The sequence below is a fragment of the Eleutherodactylus coqui genome, chromosome 5, assembly GCF_035609145.1.
Source record: "Eleutherodactylus coqui strain aEleCoq1 chromosome 5, aEleCoq1.hap1, whole genome shotgun sequence".
Taxonomy (NCBI): Eukaryota; Metazoa; Chordata; class Amphibia; order Anura; family Eleutherodactylidae; genus Eleutherodactylus; species Eleutherodactylus coqui.
In genome coordinates, this window is record NC_089841.1 from 115268091 (window position 1) to 115291037 (window position 22947).

At 41.4% G+C, this 22947-nt stretch overlaps 1 protein-coding gene across 1 annotated transcript in view; it reads right to left on the reverse strand.

The window, feature by feature from the left end:
• Window positions 1-22947, reverse strand: part of FBXL17 (F-box and leucine rich repeat protein 17) — a 623040-nt gene that overhangs the window by 224633 nt on the left and 375460 nt on the right. Inside the window, exon 7 of the mRNA XM_066603043.1 lies at window positions 13464-13540. Within this exon, the coding sequence (XP_066459140.1) occupies window positions 13464-13540 (77 nt within the window). The remainder of the gene's footprint in view (window positions 1-13463; window positions 13541-22947) is intronic.

The window sequence follows — 22947 nt, forward strand, 5'->3', positions numbered from 1 at the left end:
TGTAAATCAGTAATAGCTCTACAATCGCTTCTCCTATGGGGACCAGTGATTAACACTCTTTCTACAAGAAGAAACACTGGATTTATGAAGATCTTCCAGCCATTTTTCACATATGTCAAACTGGGTGTGCGGGAGGGGGATTCACACACTGTAGATGAGTTACAGAAAACAACCTTACTGAGGCTTATTTGGCTCAGCGTACACTGACAATTACCTGATGATCATTTTTTAAGTGATGGTTTAATTGCTTGTAGTTTAAAAGAATTTGATCAAGGGGAATCAACATTGTATACACTGCCTTCCTGGTGAGTGTATATACATACAGAGCAGCCCACCTGAAGACACATAAATGTGTGAATGTGTGTGTGTATTATATATATCTCTCAAAAAAGTATATCTCTGTGTAAACACTCACCCAGTGCAAGCTGGGTTCACCTATCAGGTACCCACCAGCACCCAGAATCCAGGTTTGCATATTGATTATGCTCCCCTTCCACATTCCAGAGGTCCTGGAGAAACATCTTGGAGAGAAAGAAAGCTCACTAGTATAGGGAGCTTCACGTAAGGCAACAGGTATAGGAATGAAAAATACTCTGCGCTTCACGGGTCGGGGGGGGGGAGAACAAAATTATCCCAAGGATATGATGGTTGATCTAACTATATTTTATTAGGAATGACAGCAACGCATTTTGGCGCATGGGGGTGCCTTTCTCAACCAAAAAAAAAATCTTTACATCCATCAAGTATATATAAACAAATAGATACACTTACATCAGGTCATCCGCGCTAGACACTAGATTGATGCGTCATGACGTCATCAAGTTATGGAGGGGTTACCTCCTTGTGAAGGTTACGTGTCGCACGTGGTCTTGTGGAACACAATGTGCCTTTCACGTTAGTAGTATGAATGTAAAGATTTCTTATGCTCGAGAAAGGCGCCTCTATTCACCAGTCGCGCAAAAAAAAATTGCGATCCAGCAAACAAATGTGTGATCAGATACCAGTTCTCTCTCCTTCCCACTGCCGTCCATATGTGCTGCTGATTGGTGGTGAGCACCGGCAGGAACTGCTGCTTTCCCACTTCCACCAGTTGGCTTCTTCTCTTTCTCCTGCTGGACAAGTGCTGCTGTGACACGGACCTTTGGGATTTCAGACCTCTGCTGCTCCTTCTGCTCGGTCACCAGGCACTTTTTCCTGCACTGTGCCTGGGCGAGTTAAAAATATTTTTTGCCTATTTATTCCCTCTAAAACGGGGGTGCGTCTTATCATCCGATGCGTCTTATAAATCAAAAAATACGGTATACACATATGGCATAAATCTTTGATATTTCATAAATGGTTCAAATAGTAATACCTTAAAGTTTTATTGGTATCATTGAGATTGTAAGATTAAAGCTATGTGGCCCTCAAAGCAGAAAAGGTTGTACGTTCCTACTCTCCACAATGCTAGGAGGATTATCAGGTTTCATAAATCGCTCTATTGGGAGATTCAGAGACCATTCAGACAAGTTATGACCCCAAGTGTCCAAGGCAAAAAGAAGAGCCAGCCTTGTGATATGCAGTTATTGAGCTACTCATAATACTGTACATAGGTTTTAATATTCATCACGTGATCAGCTAAAAGCTTCTATGTTCACTTCATAAATACTTGAATGTTTATGTGATAAGCATGAAGTGTAAAAGGTTATTTTTCTAGAACTATATATAAGAGGTGTAATGGTTCTCCTTGTGAATACCACAGGAAAAAGGTATGCAAATAAGTGATGGAATAATGCCTCCACATTGCCACATACTAGCAGGGAACTGCCTATGAGTATATCTGACATCTTAACAGGCTTTGCAATACAACTATGGATGTAAACCGAACCAGAATATCCATATACATACAGCTGTTTCAGGGCCGTGGTGGTCTCTCCAGAGAAGCATTGCCCCATAGTCTCACGTAGATGGCTTCTTACCTAGCCAGCCAGAACCCTACTGTGCTCCGATGAGGGGCAAAACAGCTGTATGTATCAAGGACTAGTCTGGTTTGTCTTATATCCTTAGTCATGTTACAAGTCACATTGTGTTGAGTTATAGTGAGACTGTGGAACTCTCTGCCTGAGGACGTGGTGATGGCAAAATCGATAGAGGAGTTTAAAAGCAGACTAGATGCTTTTTTAGAGTGCTCTGATATTACAGGATATAGACATTAAATAACCAGCAGGGTTTTGTAGACAGGTAGGAACTTTCAAAACGTTGATCCAGGGATTATTCTGTCTCCCGTTATGGAGTTGGGAAGGAATTTTTTCCACCTAACGGGCTAAATTGGCTTCTGCATCATTGGGGTTTATTTGTCTTCCTCTGGATCAACAAGGTGACAACAGTCTGAACATGGTCTACCTTCAGCCTAACATACTACGGTATGTTACTTTAGGGTAGCTACCCTCCAATAGGTAGCTAGCCTATGGTTCAATATAACAGGACTTGTCTGAAGCACCTAAGCAATCTTAGTCTGGATGTCTTCATAGCGTTGCATGATAAAAAAGTGGAATTGTGTTGTATCCTGGATCTTTATACTGCCATAAAGATTTGTCTGTGCACCATGAGAAAACAGGCGAGCTGTTCAATTTCTCCATTTGTCATTTTCTTGAGTTGTCCTTTAGCATGTTGCAAAGTATTTTCTTTGGAATGCGCTAGCATTCTGCTTTGAAATTCCTGTTCTTGGACACTGCCGATTATCCTATGTCAAGTATTATATCCCACTGAATATCTGGCACCATTACCACTTTATACAGGCAGAAACTACATCAGCAATACGGTACTTGGCAGCATCTCACCTTACAGTGTGTACAAGCCAGCTCTGCCTAGCTAACCATGGAGGAAATTACATTTAATGAATATCATGTAACAAAGGATAATTGTTTATAATACACAGGGGACTGGATGGGCAACTTCTGCTCTATTTCCCAAGGAAACATGCAACTAATTAAAACTTCTAAAAAAAGCAAAGTTATGAAAGTATAATAACACTAAAAAAGACGAAATGAGGATAAAAATCACACTTTGCCAGATAAAACTAGACTGATCATAATAAGAAAATGAAACATATGTACTTTTACAGACGAAGCACAGCGAGATCGGAAAATGGAGAAATAAATTACATATCATGAAGAAAACAAACAGAAAATAATAAAATATAATACAAATGTGATAATAAAAATGCAAGAAATGTTTGGCTTATAAAGTCTGGCTACACTGCTTTATGATCCCAATCCACTTGTAAAAATTTTATATACAATGTGAAGTAGATCTCTTTGGGCTCAATTATTGAATGCCAAATGCCATTTTTGTGTGCCCTGGGAAACCAGGATCAAGACAAATGATATGATACATCGAATCTGTCATCTAATCCTGACATCACTAATCAGCACTGTATACCTTCACTTTCAGCTAAAGCAAGCATTGCTGTCCCCTGTTGGCGCATGTAACATTTTACCCACTTAAAGCTGCAGCAATTCAATTTTGCCAATTTCACTTGTAGATATTGGTTGTATACATACAGAGATAACATTTAGGTTTATATACAAGGTATAGTCAAAAAGACGGATCCAGCACTATATCTCAACACTGGTGTCTTATACAGAAATAATAATAGTGTACTTGAATAGAAAGGCATGATCTGCTACATGAATATACAGCTATGGGCCCCGGTACATGGATTTTAATTTTGTATTGTGGCCTGTAAGAGATAGAGAGTAAAACCCAACTGCAAAGTTGAGGAGTAGCATGTGAGAAGCAGAAATCCGCTTTCCGCATCTCTCTAAGTCCCATGGGACCGCTGCTATGACTGAAGTAAAAAAAGCGTACTGGAAGTGGCCTCCTGTGGCCAAGATAGGGGCAGATCATCCAGGAAGTCATCTGCAGGAAATTCAGGCACCGATCCGTGTTGAGATCCAGGAGTGAACACAGGTCCAACAACGGCTCCATGCATATATTGTAACACGGAAAGCGGATTTCTGCTTGTCATATGCTACTCTTCAAATTTGCAATCAGGTTTTAGTTTCTGTCTCTTAGGCCTCATGTCCACGGGGAAAATCAGGCCCGTCGCGGATTCTCGATGCAGAATCCCGCAGCGGGTCCCTCTTTTCCAGCGGAAATGAGGCTAAAAAGAAGATTAAACTTACCTGTTCGGACGCTGCGGATCTTCCCTCCGTCGCGGCCGGATCTTCTTTCTTCGGGCCGGCGGATGTGATCGGCACGCCGGCAGCATGCAGCGCGCATGCGCCGGGCACTCTTTTTCTTGAACTCCTGCTCTCCGGCGCTACCGCGCCGGAGAGCAGAAATTCAGGTACGGGTGTGCCGCGGATCCGGACGGCTTCCATAGGCTTCAATAGAAGCCTGCGGGAAACCCGCACTAAAAATGGAGCATGCCGCGGGTGTTTTCCTGCAGACGCAATCCGCGCCTCAGGGGAAAATGACATCCGCAGGTATTTAACTACCTGCGGGTGTCCAATGCATCCCTATGGGCGCGCGGATCACGCTGCGGGAAAAACGCTGCGGATTCTTAATTTTATTTTACCAGTGGACATGAGGCCTTAAGGAGCCACAACACAAAATTGAAATCCATGTTCAGGGGCCCGTGCTCCATAGTATCATGTAGAGCATCCATGCCTTCATATGCAAGTGCACTATTGTTATTTCAATGTGTCACCATTGGTGGATCAGTCTTTTTGACTACATCCTGTATAGTGTAGAATTATTACATGTACAAGAATTGAACATGACCTGCCATCTCCCCGACATGTATGATATATTCAATAATTGCATTCTCTATGAAATAATGCTTTTACTTCTTGTTTAGTTCTCAGTTATCCCTCCTGGAAATGCGCTACCATTCTTGTTGTAAATAGGGTGTGTCCCCACCCGCTGTGGGCAGTTGCAGAACATTTAGCGAAATGCCGCAGACAAACATGTCAGGAGAGCTTACAGGCCCTTTCTATGACTAATGGCACAGAGATGATGTCATTTTTTTTAATGCGAAAGATCCAGAATTCAACTACAGAAAATAATGGGACACTTAGCGCTCTTTCACACAGACATATTGTTATGGCGTATTCCACGCGCGAGTTTTGAACACAGAAAACGCTATACCAGTCTGCTATTGGCTCCTATGCTACCAATTACACATATTGCTCAACAGACGGACGCAAGAAAGATTGCATGATGTTTTATCTTGACATGTATTACACTCGCATACGAGCCAATTTAGTGCATGGCGATCAGCGTCCCACAGTAAGTACACAATGTCATTGCATACTTGCTGTGTGTCACGCGACTGTCAAGTGCGGGCAGCACACAGCGAATTACACTCATGTGCAGACACCCTTATTCAGTAAGAAGCAAATTACCATGAAAGCATTTTAAGCATATTTAAATCAATTTGTTGATACATTGTTATATTAAGGAATAGTGGTTTTATTAACCGACACACATCATAATGCTTTAAAGGAGAGTTCAGGAATACCAGATAGTGTGCCACAGACAGGGTTGGCCAGAATTACAGAAACAGCTGAGCTGGCTGCTCTACGCCATTTCTGTAGCTCCTAAAGAAGTCAATGGAAATTACGGAAAGTGAAGCGGAACAAGAAATGCTGTTTCCACAATTCCCAATTTGCGGAAATCATCAGCGTAGCTCACTGTGATACATTGTTTCCATAACTTCCATTAGCTTCTATGGGAATGATAGAAACAGTGTAGGACAGCCAGTTTCACTGTTTGTATAATCCAGGCCACAAGTGGCCATGAAGGTAAGCCAGGACAGGGTTGGGGGACCTACGTTGTGGTGATAGGCGGCACCTGCATTTATTAGATATTTATGGCAAATCCCAGGATAGACCACAAATCTTAGATGGGAATACCCCTTTAAATTCTGCTTAACACATCCAGCACTTGGAATTTCTGTGGAAAGAATTGAAAGACAATCCCCACAGCCTAATACGGAAACATTTGTGCAACAGAGAGTTCAAGAGGGACCTGAACACCTTCATGAGTGTAACAATAATACATGTTATAGTCACTGATCACTTCAGAAGGGTCGCTGATCCAGGGACTTATTCTGAGTGCCAGATTTAGAGTCAGGAAGGAATTTTTTCTCTAAAAAAGGATAATCAGCTTCTAATTCATTCGAGTTCTTTGCCTTCCTCTGGATCAACATTGCAGGATAACAGACTGAACTGGATGGATATAGGCCTATTGTGAGGCTCACACACTGTGTTACTAAGACAAAGCGAGTTATATAAGGACGCTCTATATGATAGCCTGAAATGAATATAATATTGAGTACGATTACAGCCACCAACACCACCCCCAAGTGCCAAAGAAGGGGAGAGGGGTAAGAACTTCCTACTTCTGCAGAGTCACAGTGGGTATCACATGATCTCCATCAGTCCTTTTGGATGGCTGCTGTCAGTGTGTATGGAGGTGAAAGCTAACAGCTCCATAAACCTTGCAGTGTCCAGACACTGTTCCTATTCGTGACCTAGTAAAAGTCATCGAAAGACTTGCATAGCTCCTTTGTGAAGCAATTCTACAATGTGATGTTCAAACTCACCTTAACTACGGAGTCACCGAGAAGGAAGATCAATGTAGAATCCACAAATTCCAAATTGAGCCACCATACACTGTACAGAGATCGCCCTTCCCCTACTTAGGCAGCCATATCCATCTTATAGTTACTTCCTTCCAACTGCGAAGGATACATTTTATCCTGGGCCATAAATTCTCCTTTACCATCCCCTATACACATAGTCCTGTGTACATTCACATCTGTAAAAAAAATCTATTTCCTAGTAAAATGTTGACCCCAGTGCAGAACTTTAGAAGCAAAAAACCTAACACTGACGTTATATGTGCCTATGGGGTAATGTTACTTTGTGCACAACTTAGCCTACCAATGGAAACTAAACAACATATAATAAAACCACAATAAACATAGCAGCGCAAGAAAAATGAATGTCAACTAGTTATAGTGTCAGTGGCATGGACGTCTGCTCCTTCTACAAGCATCATGGGGACAATTACAATACAAAATCAGACAGGACAAGTAATAAATACACATGTGCCTGCGTGTCAGCGGCGCAGCTATGTGACCCGTACATAGAGGAATGACAATCTGTCCCTGTCCTCCAGACATATTATATACTGCAAAGCAGGTTTTCCTTGCTAATAAGTGCTACAGCCCAGGGAAGCAGTGAACTCTAGAAGTAGAGCAGAAAATTGGAAAGACACATTCACAAGTCTATCCATGAGCCCTGTCCTCTCGCACACAGATACATCTTGCCATCAGAGTAATTCATTTGACACACACTCTCCCCTGCAGCTGACTCTTACCAGTATTTAGTAAAAGATGGGTTTCTTCCTTGCAGTTAACAACTTATCATCTGCTGCCTATTTCAATTCTGCCATTCTTCCCTTTCCCTTTTCCCTGCCTAATGCAATTATTCTATAAGAAAAGAAATAAAAGAAAACTGCAAGAAGACAAAAAGAAGCCAAAGGATTAATTCAGGTTAGCGATACCTCATGAAAACACTGAGCATATTGAAATGTATTTTTTTCTCCCGTCTGGGTGGACTCAGATGGCCCGAGGACGTGTTTTGTAGTGCGTTTCATCTCACCATGCTATCATGATTTCAGCACACAATTTAACGGTGGCACAAAGCCAATTCCTCTTTTCATACCCCTATATTTTGAAACTGTTCAAAAAAATATATATTAACACATTCAATTGCTTTTTTAGCCAAATTGAAGAATTCAAGCATATAGGATTGATAATGTACATTTTTTTCATATACAGAACAAAATGCAGAGAAATAACAGACTTCTATTATCTGTTTTTATCAGCATTTTGGAAGTTTTTTTCTCATCTTTTTTCCTGTATCTGTTTTATTTAATCCTTTAAAGGGGTTCTGACATGAATAATGTTTTTATGCTTTAGCAGCCATTGTTCCCTGGTCTGCCTAATGGACCCAGGGAACCCATGGGTTAATGGCTGCTAAAGCATAAAAATCTTATACTTACCTTGTCTCCTGTTGTTGTTGACATCGGGGGTCATCTCCCGGCAGCATATTAGCACTTTCTGCTTAGGTTAAGCAGCCTGACTAGAGCCACCTGATTGGTGCACGCTGTGCAGTCACGTGGTGCCGAAGAGCCAATCAGGTGGCTCTAATCAGCAGCGCTGCTTAACCTAAGCAGAATGTGGTAATATGCTCCCGGCATGCAGTCTTCTTCCTCCAGCAGCCGCGCTGCTCCGGGATCGCGCGCATGCGCAGTGGATAGGTGCCCTCTGACAGGAGTCAGGACGGGCTGCGTCTCCACTGCGCATGCGCAGCACTCCGGAGTTCAGCCGGACGGACGGGCCGCCCACAGCAAGCACTGCTTGTGACGTGCTTGCTGTGGCGGTCCGTCCGTTGACCTCGGAAGTGCCTGACGGACGGACCAGAGCAGGAAGCGGTCTTTTTGACCCGCTCCTGCTCTGCTTTAAAGGCACAGAAGAAGATGCCGGCTGGAGGGGACATGCCTGGCGATCGGGCCAGGCCAGGCAAGGTGAGTACAATTTTTTTTTTTTCATGTCAGAACCCCTTTAATAACGTTTAAGGGCTAATCAGATCAAAAAAGGGCATTTTTATATATGTGGCAGATTTTCTGCAGGAGAAAAACTTCAGCAAATCCACAGCAAAATCCACATTAAAATCCATTTGATCTTGATGTGGATTTGCTGCACATTTTCACACTGCGAAAGTTTGCAGAAAATCCGCCACGTGTGTAAAAATACCCTTTGCACAGATTTCCGCCAAAATCTGCAGCAGATTTCACCCTTTCAATGGAAGAGATGAAGTCAGCTGCAGCTTTAACACTGCAGAAGCTGATCTGCAGCAGATTTAACCCTTTCAGCTGAATTCAAATTAAAGGGGTGAAATGTGCTGCAGACCAGCACCAAAATCCACACCAAATGATGCTAATTTGCTGTGGAATTTATTTCATGTTCATTCCCACTTAACCCTTTCTAATCCAATTTGTATCCTGGTTTTCCTAGGAGGCTTACTCTTTTTCTGCCGCTACACAACAGCGCTATATGCTGGCTAAAGCCAGTACTGCATGAGGTGACACTTTGGATAGGCTTTGGCAGCAGAGAGGCTGGTAATATACAGTAAGAAAACCCTGACGGATGTCTTCCAACATCTGAGCTATACAGCCTTAAATCATAATGTCTTTAGATGTCAGACAGTGGATTGGAAAGGGTTAAAAGATTTAGTGAGACTTTCCACAATGGAAAAGTCTGTGTCAAAATCTGTACCATTTGGTGTGGATATTAGCGCAGATCCACAGCTGATTTCACATTTTCCAAGGAGAAGTCTGTTGCAGATCTGTGACAAAATCTGCATGAGATGCTTATTTCGATGCAGATATTTCCACCGTCAATTGAAAGGGTGAAAACAATTGGGGATGCGATGCGAGAGCACGCTCAAGGATAGGACGTGCCATGATTTATTTCTCGCAACGCGATGTGGTCACAAGTCCCTCATGTGTACGAACCCCTTCAAGAAAAGGAATAATTATGCTCTCCTTGTAAACGTCCGTCTTGTCCAGTGTCACCATTCTGGTTCAGGAGACGCCTGCGGTTTTCACGGATCAGTTCGTGGTTCACTTGATCACTGAAGGCAATCATTGCCTTCAGTAGTCATGTGCCAATCATCCATACATGCGGATATGACCGCTGAAGCCAGTGATTGATTTCAACGGTCACGTCAATGATGAATTGACCCATGAACACTACTGGGACCAAGAACATTCTGCTGGAGGGGGAAGGGGGGCATGTTCAGCAGCTGCAGGCCTTTGGTCCCTTTAACCCGCCACTGAGGATGGCTTTCCACGAGCTGCACATACAGTGGCCATTTTGTTAAATTCCTGGTCACCCTCCTTAATTCCACTATAATAAGGTTTGTTTCTCTGGATCAGGCAATATAGTCTGTGACACTGTATATATGTATATACTGTAATATTACGTTTGTTTATAAACACACATAACAAATCTTCTGTCTTGTATATATTTCCTTTTTGCTAAAAAAAGAATACTTAATAAAGAGAAAAAACAGACTAAAAAAGCTAAAATGAGTGACTTATGCAAACTGATGACAATGACACAAACATACAACTTAACATTCACTTTAAATGACAGCTATGGACCTACTTGTTCCTTTGAACAGAAAAAAACTGACAAAAACTGACCAAGCCCTAAAAGTGGCCATTAAAAAGAATCTTTAGCCAGGTTTATGCTGCCCAACCACCTTCGCTGATGGACAGCTTTCTACCTATGCACAGTGTAGGCAGAAAGCTGTCAATCAGCAGCATTGGGAGTTGCAGTTCATGAAGGCCAAGGACTACACAAAACACACTCGGCATTGAGCAGACTAGCAGTGCGGCAGCATATAAACCATGTTTTAGAGTAATTGCTGAAAGAAGCCCAGTAAGTTACCCAGCATTGGAATCAGGGTCTCTGTCTCTACTTTATGCTGCCCTCAGATGAGGCAGCAGAAACCTGGTGATAAATTTCATTTAATGGTGCATGCATGCATTACAGCATTACATTATTTCTAAGCTGAAGCTAGGAGTGGTATGAAGACCGAGGCCATTTTCAGACAAGCATATTAGCAAATGTCTATAAAATACAGATCCACAGTGCAGAGGCAATACAGGTGAAGTTACATCAATAAGTCACCAGTATGTCATCTGTACTTGCCTACATATTATCGGTATTATACTCAACGTAACTACATTTTAATCATTCATCAGACATCAAAAGGATGTATTATGGCTCCTTTTTGCTGTTTCTGCTCGATTTCCGTTTGGCTGTTCCATTTTTGCAGCGAAAAAATGAAATTCAAAACGGAGATAAGTGCTTCAGTTTTTTTCCCCCCATTGATTTCATCAGGTTTTCAAAAAAATGGAACGGTTTCAATTTGATTTTGTTCCATTTCGGTTCTGTGTAGCAGAATAAAAAGTGCAATTGACAGCGTGAATGGTCCCATTAAAAAAAAAAAATACAGAACGGAGGCGAATCAAATAGTAACCCTTCAGTTGTTTTTTTTTAAACCTATTAAAATCAATGGAGTAAAAAACGGAAGATAGGAAATGCAGATGTGAACGAGCCCGAACATCCATAAAAAGGTTAAAATGAGTGATTCCTGTATTTTTAAAATATATGCATATTAATTAGATTCGTGTAACTCGATTCATAGATTAACATTAGCTCTTTATTGGACATAAAATTATGGTTGAAGGGAATACTGATGGAAAATATGCTGATGTGAAAGCAGCCTAATAGAAGGACTTCCACCTCTTCAGCATCGTGGAGCCACTCCGAGCTTTGGCTTACAAGCACTGATGCAAAATACGGACTGGAACATTGCTGTGGGGAAGAGGCCCACGGCTACACTTAGAGTCCGTCTACTCCAAACGATTATTGTTTGAATGAGTGAAAGACGTCCAAGCTCGCTCAGTTATTCACATTCACTGTAAAACTGAATGAGAAAGAATGAAAAAGCACCATTTAAACTGAACAATAAGTGAACGAGCCAAAGATGGTTTTTAGGCCTGCATAAAATTAACGAGAAGCGAAAAGTGAATGATCGTTGTTCGTCGTTCATTCGTTCACTTTTGCTCGTTTGAACGATAATCGTTATGTCTAAAAGGGCCCTTAGACTTTTTGCAGTAAGGCCCTTTCTATAGAGTAATCAAAACCTGATCGAAAGGATTTCCAAGAGATTTGCATAGGAAAGAAAAAAAAGTCGCCACTATTTAACCCCTTCTTGTCAAAGCCAACAGCCATTTTTCCATTTGTTGTCATTTTTTCATCTCTACTTTCCAAATGCCATAAGCACTTTTGGTTAAAACAGCCATGAGAAAGCTTGTTTTTTTGCAGAAGTTTTACTTTTAAATTTACCATTTAACACACAGTATATCATATTTAAAACCTTAAAACTACTAAGGGGGAGAAATTCAAAAGAAAAAAAAAGGCAATTCTATCACCGTGTAAATAATGATATAGTTTAATAGTTTGGACTTTATCAATAACAAGTGCATTATTTTAAATAGTTTGTATTTTTTTACATTACAAAATGGAAAATTGTATTTGTAACATTTAATATTTTTCATATATAGTCTTAAAAACTGGAATACTTTTTTTAGTCCCATACGAAGACTTCAAACATGCAATCCCTTGATTGCTTGTACAATACACTGCAATACTTATGAACTACAGTGCATTGTGCTTCTCCATGCTATCCTATGCGATGTTTCATAGATGTTCCACGTTGTCAGTCATGGAGATTTTCACGAGGCCTTTGGCTGCCATGACCAGCGTTTGGCAAACCTTGATCATATCACTGGGGAAGGCTGACTATGAGAACCCACTCCCTCTAACTAATTAGTTGCCATGGTCAGTATTGACAGTGGCATCAAAGCGGTTAAACGGCCAAGCTTAGAGTTATGTCTGTTCTTGGCAGCTGCAGGGGGTGTTAGATGTGCAACACAGCTGGAACTCCCTACATCTGGAATGGGCTCAATGCCCAAGCCCGCTTTATTTCACTATTATGTACATTTATGTTGAATATCGAAAGGGGTTAAAATCTCTCAGAAATCCCAGCATGTAATGATTAAAAAAGAAATCCCTAGCAACTCCCATGATTGGAGACATCTTGAAGAGATTTAAAAGCTACCCAATGCCTTCCTACGGTCAGCGATTTCACAGTGATTATTTTGTAGGGAGTGCTAAAAAGTCGGAGGTAGAGTCCTAGCTCCAAACCAATAGACCATTGTGTGATGGATCCTAATCATGACTTTATCATAGAAGCTGTGCCTAATTTTCAGTCTAAAAGATTAATTTATGCAATCTTTCTTCCCCTTTTTTAATTTTATTTTTACATGAAGCATGGAGAACATACTGGACACAATGGAAGGACACAGGCAACGACTGCCTAGAATGCTCCATGTTTAGCTCTGGGATAATAATGAATGCACGTCACTTAAATGTATAAAATACAGTCAATATTTGCTGATGTCTCCACAAGATCCATTAACACTACAGGAAAACGAGACAATTATATTGTGTTATTAATGTACACAACAGATGTTGACTAGTTGCTCAATAAATTTTCAGTGCGGAAAAATGTAATTACTTGTAAGCGCTATCAGTATTCAGGTATTGTGTACAGGTCAACAATTACTAAACAAGTTAATTTCCTAATTGCTTGAGCCTTGTCAGCTCACACAATTTACGTAGGTATGGAAGGTGCAATATACTGTAAATTCTGCATTTATTGCCCGTCACCAATATTTCACAGTAAGCTGAACATGTTCTTAAAACAGCTCATAAATAAACGTGGCTAAGTGGATGCAGCTGCCAAAAGGAATAAAGAATTAGATACCGTGATCTGTGATCTTGCACGTTACTAAGTAGAGCTCTTTCAGGCTTCGGCCTTCCTTTGCAATAACTTCCACACATCTGTAAAGAAACATTAAAAATATAAATTAAATTAAGCTTTAACTCTCATCTACAGACCATTAAAGAGGACCTATCAGCGCTCCACTTCTGTTTCACTAATCAGTTAGATTCCCCAGAAAACACAAATTCTAGAAAACATTTTCTTTAAAAAATTATCTTATGTCGCTACTAGGTTATTCCTCCTGGAAATGTACAGTATAAATACATCTATGATACCTGGATGTGCCATGCGGTGTGTCCCACATCCTATAATCAGGGTTACAGTTTCAGAGTGACAAAGGGAATGGTACCACTCCATTATCAATTTCTTTATACATTTTCAGGAGGGGTAACAGTGGAACGGCATAATGAGACGACTACTGTCTGTATGTGCGGATTCAAAAAGCAGAAAACTGAAGTTTGAAAGTTTTTTCGCAACCACAACCAGTGTGTCGTATGCCACTGCAACAGCAGGAGTAGCAATTCTGCAATTTTTTAATTATCTTTTTCTGCGATGATACAAAGTTTTTTATCATTACTTGTACCAAATCTTGCCATATCCTCCAAACATCACGCCTTGATGCTTATCAGATAAATGTACTGGATCAAGTCCTACAATTTCCCAACACACTTCCCACTTGAGGAGTTTTATGAGGCTGCTCTCATTTCCTGAGGTTACTGCTGTCCTGATTCTGATGTTCACAAAATGCAGCAGCGCCTCCTGTGACTAATGTTCCTTCCCTACATAGATTAAAGGTTCCTTAGGGAAGGGCTATCACTACTGATGGAATGTCCTCTATCATTCTACACCGCTGCACAGAAATGCACAACCCTGGATACATGCAGTCCTTGGCATTGGTGAGTCGATTTATAACTAGAGCAGTATACAGAACCAATGAGATCACAACATCGGCCTGAAATTCATCATGAAACATTGCACTAATATAGAATAGGCACAGGACAGTGTGATAGATGAATGTCTAACTACAAAATCACTACTAGGGCTCATTTACATGGGTGTATTGTCACCATGTATCAGTGTATTTCCTGTGTGTAACACGTGGTGAATGGAGGCAATGAAAATCTATGAACTTTCGTTCTTCCATTCACACCTGCGTTGGAGCTGCGAGCGGACATCTGTAAAAACTGCAGAAAAAATAAATCGCACCATACTCTATTTCTCTGCATTTCATACAGAAATGCATAATAAAACACTGCCTCTTTGTAATGCCTGCGAATGGACAGCATATAATATAGACCGCCTCTTTGCTCAAAGTGGAGGATTTGAGAAAAAAAAAATCACATTGCGCATGTTCCTGACATCATAATCCCATCAGAGCATAGGGGCTGCAACGAGTACAATGCTGCGAGACTCGCAGCATTGTACTCATACGCCCATGTGAATGAGCCCTTACATACAGAATTTACCAAGAAACTAAGTGTACCAGACTATTCAGCATAATCAACCGTGCATGTACAAGAAGATTGTCAGTATTTCTGGCCATTATTTCAGTACTTGTGGATTTTTCACTGATCCAATAGCTAGTGGATGTAGACTAGGTGCTATAATGGCTCCATACACTGCACATATAGGAAAGCAGGATATATTCTGCCTTTATTTCTCATAAGTAACATCAGCAAGGAGGACATTATAGAGCTGTAGTGAGCAGCAGATGTAAATTTAATTTCAGTACCCGTGAGAAAGTGAACACTATTAGCTGCAGCAACAATGAAATATGGTAGCTGAGATTTGGATAGGAAATAGTTAACACAAGTAAAATGGCAGATGCCATAAAATGGAGGACGAAGGTATGCCTATTTAAGGGTGAGGAAATGAGACAGCAGCTTGTATGAAGAAAACTTTACTATGCCTGCATAGCAATGCGGCGAAATATGACCAACCGGCATATATATAGATAAGAAAGGAATTTCTATTGTTCAAGTTGTATAAAAAGTGTATGCCTTTTGTGTTCACAATTCAGAATATGAGATTACTCTTCTGAATCTGTATTGGTACAAATAAAGAAGCTAGATTTCCTGAAGAAACTGCCATGGTGACTTGGAATCCCTCTACATTTCGTGTATCTCTGCTACTCTCTCCTTCTCGTCTCCATAGACATCTAAGGGCAGCATGAGCCAAAAACTCACCTCCACTTCCTGTAATCCATTCTGGTGTCTCTGTTACTAGAGACAAATTTCACATGACAACAGGCAAATTAGAAGGATGAGAGACTCCTAGTGACCAGCACTTTAAATAAAGTGATTTGCACTTTCACTGGCTATCACATAACCACAAGTTTGTGTGAAATGTCAGTGACCATTGCACACTTCTAATCAAACACTGCTCAACAGGCAGGGCTGCCATCAGCCAATATAGCAAATATCTACGGAGAAAAACCTAACAGTGAAAGGTTGAAAGAAAACAAAGATAAAAACTTGAGTTTCCCATTGTAATTATTTAATAGGGAGTTCTTAAGTTTCAATAAAGACTTATTATTAAAGGTTGTACTTTCTAGATAGAACACATAAGTGCTGGAGCTGCTGCTTAGCAACAGGTTCCACAATCTGTAGGTGACTCTGTTCTCTCAGTATAATCATCTGCCAATCTATAAAAGCATTGGTGACATCAAAGAGTAACTGCATTTTCACAAAACTTTTGACATGCAAGAGAAACATGTCAGATATTTTGACCAGTGGAGGTCCAAACACTGAGGTACCCACTGATTGCTGAACCAAAACGGTGCTCAGTCAAGCACTATGCCCCAGCCTCTCTGATCATCTTCCCCGGCAGTTGAAGATAGGCTCATAGACTTTTTGCCGAGTAGCATTTAAGCAATATATGGGAGTCTCAGCATCTAGACCCCAACCAATCAAAACTTCTAAAATGTCTCCTTGACATGTTAAAAGTTTTGTTAAAGTGTGCTTATTCTTTAAAGAGTAGCCACACTTACAACTAACTTTTAACATATCATAGAGACATGCCAAAACTATTGTAGAAAAATAGCACAATGTCGCGTATGTAGATGAGGAACATGTTGACGAATGGCTGACAGCTATGTGTGATAGATATTGCTCTAGGGGTTACCCGATAGAACATGTGGAGACAGTTAGAAAGACAGCACGTGATATTGATCGTAAGACACTTCGAACACCCAAGACAAATAAGAAGGCTCTAACTCGTATTCCTTTTGTCTCGTTCTTTAGTCTACATAGCCGAAGAATCAGACACATTTTAGTTAAACATTGGTCCATACTAACCCGTTGTCATCTGGAGATTGTAGAATTTAGACAACCACCTCTAATGGCCTATCGCCGTGGACTGAATTTGAAGGACAAGTTAGTCCACAATATACAAAAAATTTAGAACTGTTATGACACAACGCACATTGGCCCCTGTGAAAACAGGTGACTTCCCATGCTTGGGATGTGCATAGTGCCATAATTTGACGAAAGGAGACAAGTTTACACATCCGCACACTGGCAAAATGTATCATATTAAACACAGATATACGTGCCTTCAAACCTTTGCAATCTCTAAGATTACGTGTCCGTGCGGACTACTGTACATTGGCAAAACGACAGTGGTGGTTAGAAATAAGATGCCCAAACTCAAAAAGTACCATCAGGACTGGGGGGACAGATGTGCCAGTAACGAAACACTTTGTGGAGGCAGGACACACGGTCAGTCAATTAAAATTCGGGGTCATTGATTCAGTGCCCTTAAAAGTACGGGGTGGTGACAGGGAAAAACAGCTGAAATTCCTTGAACTTAAATGGATATATGACCTTGACACACTGCAGCCGAGGGGCCTTAAAGGGGTTGTCTCGCGAAAGCAAGTGGGGTTAAGCACTTCTGTATGGCCATATTAATGCACTTTGTAATATACACCGTGCATTAAATATGAGCCATACAGAAGTTATTCACTTATCCACTCCGTTGCTGGCGTCCCCGTCTCCATGGCTCCGTCTAATTTCAGCGTCTAATCGCCCGATTAGACGCGCTTGCGCAGAAGGGTCTTCTCCATTCTGGTCGGTCCGGGCACGAGCGGCGTTCTGGCCCCGCCCCTTCTACGCATCATCGTGTAGCTCCGCCCCATGACGTGTGCCGATTCCAGCCAATCAGGAGGCTGGAATCGGCAATGGACCACACAGAGCCCCCGGTGCACCATGGGAGAAGACCCGCGGTGCATCGTGGGTGAAGGTCCTGGCGGCCATCTTGGAGGAAAAGAAGGAAGAAGTTGCAGAGAGGGGATTCGGGTAAGTAAAATATTTTTTTTAATTTCAACACATCCCTTGGGCTTGTCCTGCGCTGAACGGGGGGCCTATGCAGAAAGAAAAAAAAAACCCGTTTCGGCGCGAGACAACCCCTTTAACTTGGAATACAATCCTTTGCCTTTTCTATAATATGAACGTTATTTGTCGGCTACAGTCCAATAGGGACTTTGACACATTTGATGTGGTTGATTTTACATGGTTGCTTTCATCTTTTTGAGAACCGATGTTGGACTGGAGGTGGTGTGGAACACTTTTGACATCTTTGCGATATTTGTGTAAAGCTACGATTCAGATTTGCAATAAGTAATGCACATTAAGAGGTTAGAATACACAATAGTTTGCAAACTAATCAATGGTGCGAGTATCTATTCTCCATTGGTAGCTGTTTAGGGGTAACGATCTCGATTTACATGAGAGAACTGGGTATACCACCTGTTTATATGATATGTAGATCACGCTGAGATTGGCCAGATATTGAAATTTAGGACAAGTACAGTGGATGTTTACCCATCACCATCGGGTTACCGTAGTGATGGTGATGGAGGTAATGCACTCTTTAACGACTGCTCTATACAGCATGATCTCGCGATGAGACATAAAACTCCCGCACATGTACAGTTGGACTCGAACAGAGAGGAATGTTATCATCTCTTATGGTAGGAGAGTCGTTCCTGCGCATATGCGAGTGTGTTGTGGGACGCCACATTGGTTACAGTGACGGCCCCTTATGCCATTCTCAGCGTGATCTTCTCTCATAGAAGATGGCCAGTATGCAAAGTATATGGTCTGGATAAGGGGGTGGTCTGCTCAAAGAAGTGATCGTTTGAAGAAGTTTCACTGTATTTCTAAAGTTAATGAATAAAAATAATAAAGTAAAACGCATAATCAAGCTTTGTTAATTATTTTGTGATATTTTAATTTATCGATTCTAGCAGAAAGAAGATCTTTTAATCCATATAATGGAAGCAGTCTGGAGAAAATGTGAAGTTGTGATCAGTATTTAAGCTACATATATGGATTTGTTTTTACAAATGTAACTTACAGTAAATCATGATATACCATGGAGCAATGCGCCGTCCAAGTATTCCTTTCCTACTTAAGTCTCTGTTATTAAACATATGGAACAATAAATTGTTCAGTTATTACTTTGATACATAACTCTCCGCTGACTCTCCGGGGAGCTGAAGATTTCACTGCTCTGGGCTTACTTGTGTTTAGCAGCCACAAAAGGAAAATAAAAGCCACATGTTTCCAGCATCAGATAGATCTCTCTAAAAGAATGCAAACATCCATAGGATTCCTTACCAGTACAAACCACTGAACACTTAATATACAAGGTGGGACTGTAGTGCTGCAACTGATACAGCTGATTCCTGTCTGTAATGGACAACAATACATTTCTCAGGACTTTTTTTGCTATTTTCTAGATTTCCATCATCTTACAGTGAATAAATCAAAGACAGGGCATGATGCAGCTATAAGACGTGCGCTGGAAGTTATTTCCTTACTTATATCTTACAACAAGACCGTTCAGTAGAGAATTCGTGAAAGCTCATGTCTCTGTAACTTCTTTAGGACAACGTTACAAACTAGATATGGATACTTTAGAAATCCAAATCTGCACCTTACAACTGTTGCTTCGTGAGGAGTGCACCTCTGGAGTAAAGAGCGTATTCTATCATCTTCAGTAATTATGTCATCAAGAGGAATTTATTTACAATATGTGTAAAAAAAAACTGCTGAAAAAACCCTAAAGGGGCACTTAAAGGGGTTGTCTGAGACAAAAGTCAAATTTCAAAATAGTCATAAATCATCACACAGTACTGTAGTAAATCTATCCATTCTTGATTTTCTACTCTCATATTCATTCTGAGGAACATACTGTGCACTGTTTGTTCACATCCTGTATTTCTTGTTAATAGACTACTTGTGCTGCTCCTGGTACGTCTCCCATAACCTCCTTGCCTGTATCCTTCTCCCACACACCATCAATGCTAAACTTCGGCCACTACACCCACAATCATCTTGGTCCCCTAACAGTTTCCCTAAGGTGACTAGGAGAGAGAGCCACCGACTGTCACCAGTTATAGCTGCAACTGTAAACTACAGAGGAAACCCCTAGAGACCACAGATTCTATGCCCTCCATAGACTATGAATGACTGCTACGCTAGTGAACAGCTATTATCCTCCTCCTATGCATCATTCTGCTTCCTCATATTGACACACGCCCATCTGTCAGGGCTGGTGCCTGGTTCCTTCTCCCGTACAGGCACCAGGCATCCCTTCCTCGGCACATCTGGGCAGCCTTCCCAGTGCCACTATCCAAACAGCACTGGGTACCTTATAGCCTCTTCCTGCAGTGTGGGGGATGGCAGATTGTTCTTTCTGTGTTGCTTGTCCTACTGCAGGTGCATGTACAGAAGTACAGATCCTCTGTGCATGTACCTGTCAGAGCAAGACCAGCTGCATAAAACATGACATTGGTGGAAGGATGGATCAGGGGTGTTGAATTTCAACCTGCAATCCCTCTGTTCCTCGGGAGATAGGCCAGCTCCAAACCTTTGACCCTCTGAACACGGGCGGAAATTCCACGGTGGGATTTCCTGCTGAATTTCCGCCTGTGGGCGCTGCCATAGGATTGCATTAGGATCGCAGAGGCCCGCACAGAAATGGCAGTGGTGACGGGCCGGCTATTCTCTGCACATGTGCCGGCTGGCCGGCGCGTAGCAAAGAATGAAGACGCCGGGAGCGGGTGAGCCGCAGGCCTCTGCAGGGGCACGGGACTGCATCCTGCTGCGAGAATTCTCACAGCGGGATCTGACCCGGCCGTCTGCAGGTGGCCTTTCTACCTGCAGCTCTACTCCCTAAACACAAACATTTGGCAGAGTCAAACATTCATGTGTATGGGGGTGGCAGAGGAAACAGCTATTGGATGACCAATCATTTGTTCAACAGTTGTTAAAAGTGAAAGTCAATACTAAGATATAACACACTTATTATGTAACTATTACTGTTTTTTTATGACACATAGGAAGCAAGGGGAACATTTCTGTTTCCTTACTATTATCATACTGCTACAACCAATGTAAAAAAAAACAAAAAAAAAAAAACCCTAATGGGCTATAAGCCTAAATGGTGCACTACACATATCTGTGTAGTGCACCATTTACTGCTCCCTATAAAAGCCTTATCTGTGTGCAAGTATAATACTAATGTATGGCATGTGCTTGAATGGTTGCTCATCAATGTTTTGCACTTGTGCTATCTCCTAACATATAGCATTTTGCGTTTCTGGAAGCTGCTGAATATTGGTGTTTGTACTTGCCCTTGTGTCTTTGGACTTGTATGACTTTTTTTGTGATTCGTTTACAACCAGTGTTAAAAAATGCTCCAATCAATGTAACATCTGTCAAGCTGATGAAGTAAGCAATGACATTGATTATATAAAGGTCCAAATGTGTACATTCATACATTTTTTTTTAGTTTGCAAGCCTTGAGAACCAAGCAGACCTCTTGAATTATCCTGGTGTCGCAGTTATGATAGAAACTTGACATCTTTTTCATGTTATGAACAGATGATTTTAATATTAACCCGAATATTTTTTTAAACATGGGCTTAGAGCCACTCATTATTCGGGATGTTGAGGTCATCTGGATAAAAGAAGCAAACAACAAAGAAGCCTCAAGCGCTTATATTTTATATGTACATGCAATGAATAACATACACTACCGTTCAAAAGTTTGGGGTCACATTGAAATGTCCTTATTTTTGAAGGAAAAGCACTGTACTTTTCAATGAAGATAACTTTAAACTAGTCCTAACTTTAAACAAATGCACTCTATACATTGCTAATGTGGTAAATGACTATTCTAGCTGCAAATGTCTGGTTTTTTGTGCAAAATCTACAAAGGTGAATAGAAGCCCCTTTCCAGCAACTATCACTCCAGTGTTCTAATGGTACAATGTGTTTGCTCATTGGCTCAGAAGGCTAATTGATGATTAGAAAACCCTTGTGCAATCATGTTCACACATCTGAAAACAGTCTAGCTCGTTACAGAAGCTACAAAACTGACCTTCCTGTGAGCAGATTGAGTTTCTGGAGCATCACATTTGTGGGGTCAATTAAACGCTCAAAATGGCCAGAAAAAGAGAACTGTCATCTGAAACTCGACAGTCTATTCTTGTTCTTAGAAATGAAGGCTATTCCATGCGAGAAATTGCTAAGAAATTGAAGATGTCCTACAACGGTGTGTACTACTCCCTTCAGAGGACAGCACAAACAGGCTCTAACCAGAGTAGAAAAAGAAGTGGGAGGCCGCGTTGCACAACTAAGCAAGAAGATAAGCACATTAGAGTCTCTAGTTTGAGAAACAGACGCCTCACAGGTACCCAACTGGCATCTTCATTAAATAGTACCCGCAAAACACCAGTGTCAACATCTACAGTGAAGAGGCGGCTGCGGGATTTTGGGCTTCAGGGCAGAGTGGCAAAGAAAAAGCCATATCTGAGACTGGCCAATAAAAGAAAAAGATTAAGATGGGCAAAAGAACACAGACATTGGACAGAGGAAGACTGGAAAAAAGTGTTGTGGACGGATGAATCCAAGTTTGAGGTGTTTGGATCACAAAGAAGAACGTTTGTGAGACGCAGAACAACTGAAAAGATGCTGGAAGAATGCCTGACGCCATCTGTTAAGCATGGTGGAGGTAATGTGATGGTCTGGGGTTGCTTTGGTGCTGGTAAGGTGGGAGATTTGTACAGGGTAAAAGGGATTCTGAATAAGGAAGGCTATCACTCCATTTTGCAACGCCATGCCATACCCAGTGGACAGTGCTTGATTGGAACCAATTTCATCCTACAACAGGACAATGACCCTAAACACACCTCCAAATTGTGCAAGAACTATTTACAGCAGAAGCAGGCAGCTGGTATTCTATGGGTAATGGAGTGGCCAGCGCAGTCACCAGATCTGAACCCCATTGAGCTGTTGTGGCAGCAGCTTGACCGTATGGTACGCCAGAAGTGCCCATCCAACCAATCCAACTTGTGGGAGATGCTTCTAGAAGCGTGGGGTGCAGTTTCACAAGCTTACCTCAACAAATTAACAGCTAGAATGTCAAAGGTGTGCAATGCTGGAATTGCTGCAAAAGG